The following is a 5,486-nucleotide window of genomic DNA, read 5'->3' as shown; positions in this document are numbered from 1 at the left end:
AAAAAAAAATCATATATGACACGTAAAACAGCCCTTTTAGGAACATTCCTCTGCTGAATCACCGTCACCTGGAGTGGACAGACTGGTTGGCTAGCAGGTGACTCGCTCCATCTCCGAGTTCCTAGCATGCTCACGTCCTCAGCTCCCCATTCGGTACTTACCTCATTCTGCCTGGAAATCAGGAGATAAAAAGTAAATACACAAACGCCCGCATTCATCCACTCCCCAGTGCCAGCATTTCCAGTTTTCTTGCCAAACCTTTGTTCTCTCTCCGTCTTTCTTCCTCACCACTTCTGACCTACTTTCTCTCGGAGGCCTTGTTCCGGCCTCGATGCCTGCTTGAGGCTTTTCCCAAGTGTCCTCTCTCAGGGAGTGTTACCCAGACAGACAGAATCTCTTCTCTGTAGTCAGAAAATACAAAGAGTAGATTTTCTTCTACGAAGATCATAAATGAGTTTGATCCTAAGTAGCTGAAATTTAAGGAGCAGAGACTATTCCCAGCAGCGCCTTGAGTAACACAATAAACAACTGAACCCCTTCACCTGCTATAATTTATCTGTCGGGCCGAATACATGTAGAAAAGGTCTCGAAAGAAATGAACCTGCCAAAGTGATTTTTCTCTCCCGAAGGACCAGTGTCCGTCTCTCACCTGATATATGGATTCTCGGTCAGAAATTTGTTGTATTAAAAATTTGGTGTCCTCCTGACTTTTGACATAGCCTCTTGTAATACTGTACATCAAGCTGAGGCGCTTATTGATCTGCACATCTGCAATTTTTTTCAGAAATGGTATTATTATCTGGAATGATGGAGAGAGAGAAAACGGAAGGTCCCATGAGGAGAAGCACTCTCGAAGGCGGGATTCTCAAAGGGTCGTCTCTGGACCAGCGATGGCATCGCCCGGAGGCTTGTGCGAAGCACGAACTCTGGGCCCGCTCCGGGCCTGCTGAACCGGGGGCCCTGCGGCTGGGGCACGGGTACCCGTGTTTTAACAAGTCCCCCAGGTGACCACATGCGCACTCGAGTTCGAAAGCCACTCTCTAAAGAAATAACAACTTACTAGCTGCCACTGCTCTCCCCGCATTCTTCACATCCCTCCCCGATTTTAGGAGACAAGCATGGGGGTCCTATAATCTGGGTGACAGTTACCAAGCAAATACATCATCTCTCTGCACCTCGGTTTCTTCACTTGTGAGATAAGGACCTGAGGGTGTCCAAGTTCCTTCTCAGCTCTAAGTTTCTCGATTCATCGGCTGCGGCAGGAGAATGTAGTGACTGAAGACCATGGGATTTTCAGTGCAAACCTCCCTGGGCTCAAACACCAACTCCTGCTCGCTACCCCTGTGACCCTGAACTACTTATTTAGTGATTTTGAAGGCTCAGTGTCCTCGTCTGCAAAACGAGGACATCAGAATGTAAGAAGCAGGATTCCAGTGGAGCTGCTCCTCACAGCTGCCCAAGCACAGATTCAGGGGCACGTCGGGCGTGCAGGGCACACGGCGAGGGACCGGGTAACAAAGGAGGAAGACGTGAACGGAAGAATACCGGAGCGGAGGACTTGCAAGAGGAGAGAAAAGGGAGATTTTTCTTTTCTTAGCTGGTGTTTTGGTTGTAAACTTTGGGCAGAGGGAGAGGTGTTAAAAGAGAATTTTTACTAGTTTTATTCCATGATGCACTGATACCCCGTGAGCTATTCCTAAGAGGATCTGAGCTAAAAGTCTCCAATACTTTTCCAAGCCCTCCAACGCAGGTGCGTTTCTTTGGAAAGCACCTAACTTGATATAACAGTGACAGCTACTTCATAGGGCTAGTATAATATTTAATTAGATAATGTGCTATGTTCCCGGAACATAGTAAGCATTCAATAAAATAAGCTAATCACGATTCTATAAATTACATTAATTAATTACACTGATCCCGTAAATAACTTCATTGAGATTTGCCAGTGTGCTGCTGAACAGAAGTGACAGCTGGGTGACAGTCTAAGTGGAGTCGACTTCCACTATTAGACATCTTTAAATCTTTATTTCACCCAGTGAGACTTTTTGCAAAGTATTACTTCTAAAATAACTATTTTCCATTCATCTGTATAAGATCGCTTAATAAAAACAGATAACCCAAGGAAGCTTCTACCTTTCACTTCAAGACCTAGCCTCGGACTACACATTTCTGATTTCTAGGGTAGTTTGTATTATGGCGTAGTTCTAGGGTAGTTTATACTTATGGGAACACTTAGCCCTAATCTCGGTTCATAGGCAAAATTATAAATAATCAAAATTACCCCTTAAGCAGGTTTTGTATATACCGCTCTGTACAGCAGCTCGGCGGCGTGGAGAACCCAGTAGCTGCCTGTAGAGAAGGCGTTCCAGGACGAGACCGACCTCCTTCCCTCATCTCTTTCCTAACAGTGAGGGTTTTTTTGGTTTTTTTTTTTGTTTTTGTTTTAAGACCTTTAACCAACAGTATAGAAAAAAAAAAAAAACACCAATATTTAAAAGCGTGAAGTTTTACCTTGATGAGAGGAATAAACCTAAGCATTCTTAAATATCCCAATATTACTGCAATCTGAATAAGAACGAAGTGGTCCGGTCTCAATTTGACAAAATATAGACAAAAGACATCAACAATTCCGATGATCACAATAGAAAATTCCAGAGTATTCCAATGTTGATTAAAATATTTCTTTTTCAAAATTATTATCTGTTTAGAAAACAAATAGAACCTATGTCATTTCGTAGCGCCTATACAATTATGTGGGGGCGTGGATCTTAAAAATTAAGTTAAATCCTCAACTACAAATGAGTTATATTCCAAAAGTTGGGTTTCGAGTTATTCATTTAGAATTCCAAAAAATTCTTTTTAATCTCCAACATCAAAAAAAGTAATTTCATTCAAAGTATATAATCTGTAATGAAGCCAAAATTCCTAAAACAAGGCATGAAAAATAGCAATAAATGGGTTCACTGTGATTCTATTAGTAATAATTAAAGTATGAAGATGGTAATGATGACAAATCATCTTTGAAGTAAAAAGTAGTCATCATATGATGATGAGGACCTAGCAAACCAATTTGTTTTTAGTCACTGATTTATTTTTTTGCATCAATACAGAGAGTATTCAAGGGACACATCTGTTCTGGATTTTCAATTCTCTTTACCTGATCTTTGAGACTCTTTTCACTTTTCTGATACTTACTTTATCTGATATCCAAAACCGTGACCATTATATTGAGTTTATTATTAAACCCAGAAAATGTAAAAAAATTACTTGATTTCTAGGATTCTATCGACTGTTACAGCAAATGGCTTCTGATATCAAGTCATTTTAAAATATAACAAAAACGAATTCATAATATCTCAATTGTTCTTTTTGTAGGATACATTTCTATTTTAAACAGTACCTTCAATGTTGACTGTAATATAAACAAAAATAGAAAATAGTAGTTTACTGACATCAGTGATAACACATTTAATTCTCTTGCCATTGGCCATAAATGCATTATCATAGGATAAATGTAGATTAATGATACAATATGTCCCGCATATTCAAATTCTTCTGAAAATACAATGTGATGTATAAATATCAGAAATTTATTATTCCTAAAAAAAAAAGAGAGATCAAATAAAATGTAGGATCACTTTAAAAGTATAATAATTAAGATCTGAAGTTTAGCATTTGTTTAAATAAAACATTAACTTGAAGAAAGTATAAATAAAATAAAACAGTAGATAAGCAAAAACCTAAAACATACTTTCTATACATAAAAATCATAATGGAGAAAGATAAAAATATGGCTCTTGTTCATCTGTATCAGGGATAGGGAGCTTTTTTTTTAAAATCAAGGCAATAACACATAGGAAACAATGCAATGATTCATACATTGAAAGCAAGAAACAAATGTAGAGAAAAACATCAGCATCATTTAAAATTAGGAACAGGAAAAAATATTCTATTCAATAATTACCATGACATATTTAAATTTTTTTTCGATCCACCTAGAGTAGAGCCTTGGTTGTATATATATCGGGTTTTAGTTTTTTACATTTCTCTTTAAACTTAATAAATGGAAGAAAGTAGAAAATTATCAAAATTTATTATGAAAGATAAGTTAACACCCACTTAAAATTTAGTAATGTTAAGGCTCCTGGTAGCTTCTTGTTTTGACATATTCTATTAGTAGCAAAACCTTGTCTCCCTGCTCTAAAAAGTATGTAAGTTCACAGCTTATATAACAAAGCAAAAAATGCACCCGAGTTGAGTAAAATCTGTATCTTGAGATATTTTGGAAAATTGGTTACAGGTATTATTAATGCTGTGTCATATTTTTTCCTGACTACAGATCACCCTACAGCATGGATGAAATTAAGCTGAGAGCTGGATCTAGTGCACGAATTTGATGCTTCTCACCCCACTCCCGACATTACATCCGGAATACCAGAAGGCCGTGTAGGCTGCCAGGTGAGCACCATGACGCTAAGACATGGCAAACTTGACGAATCCAGATGTGACCATCCCCCTCTCCTTCCCGCTCCTCCCCAACAGACACGTCAGGGAAGCTGCTGGAACAAGATGGCGAGAGAGACACGCTTCGCCACCTCGCCACTGGATCGGTGAGCGTAGTCTGTTTAATGAGGGAAATCCAGGTACTCTATTCTGACGATGCAGAGAGGTCATATTTTCAAATATATTGCTATTAAAAGTTCACAATACTTACTCATATGTACTAAGGGGTAATGGCTTAATTTTATGAAATTCCAAGAAAGTTAACATGTTTTTAAATTTCACAAGCCAACTTCTAGCTTTTACATAAGTTGAAACATCATGAATACTCATGAATCTAACAGAGAAAATACACACACGTTACATTAAAAAGCAAGTGCTACGCTTTGGGGGTAATACAAAAGGGAAATTTATACTGAACACAGATGTAACATGGCTATGGTGAACATGCTCCCTCCTGAGCCTGTGTCCAACCTCCCACCCAGTCCTGGTCATGGCACAGGAACATTTTGAGCACAAAATGCCTATTCCTGGAACCCTCCCTGACCTGAGGTCCAACACAGTGAAAGCTTTTCCAGCCCAGTTCTCTGGGGTTCAGAATCAAGCCTCCCTTTGCCATGCCTCACCTGGCCCAAGCCTCTCCAAAGCTGCAAGGCCCTACCCTTCCCAAGCTTTATCCAGGAACAGATGCTACATCTCCCAGGGACGTGACCGAGCTGCCCGAACGTTGACCGTCACCCACACAGGACCTCCCATCTCTGCTGCCCCACAGCTTTGTCTTGGACCATCCATAACCTACCATTTCCCAGGACTATGACCAGACGTCAATATATCTCTGAGATACTAAGCTTTTCCCACCTCGTTTGTTGATTCATTTTATTCCCACCAGATTTAGTTGCGTCTGTCAACACCATCAGCGGGCTCATCCTCCCCGCTCCACCACAGGGAGCAGCCTAACGGTAGCCTCCAGGCTTCCCTCCTCCCTC

The 5,486-nt window shown here is 40.0% G+C and overlaps 1 protein-coding gene across 1 annotated transcript in view; it reads right to left on the bottom strand.

The window, feature by feature from the left end:
• Nucleotides 1-5,486, bottom strand: part of SLC9C2 (solute carrier family 9 member C2 (putative)) — a 56,655-nt gene that overhangs the window by 22,560 nt on the left and 28,609 nt on the right. The window contains exons 13-16 of the mRNA XM_011371740.2: nt 4,715-4,837; nt 3,401-3,599; nt 2,512-2,700; nt 650-799 (exon numbers count right to left, since the gene is read on the bottom strand). Coding sequence (XP_011370042.1) covers nt 650-799; nt 2,512-2,700; nt 3,401-3,599; nt 4,715-4,837 — 661 coding nt within the window. The remainder of the gene's footprint in view (nt 1-649; nt 800-2,511; nt 2,701-3,400; nt 3,600-4,714; nt 4,838-5,486) is intronic.

This window comes from Pteropus vampyrus, unplaced genomic scaffold, assembly GCF_000151845.1.
Source record: "Pteropus vampyrus isolate Shadow unplaced genomic scaffold, Pvam_2.0 Scaffold194, whole genome shotgun sequence".
Lineage (NCBI taxonomy): Eukaryota > Metazoa > Chordata > Mammalia > Chiroptera > Pteropodidae > Pteropus > Pteropus vampyrus.
This window is presented reverse-complemented; position numbering and strand designations above follow the sequence as displayed.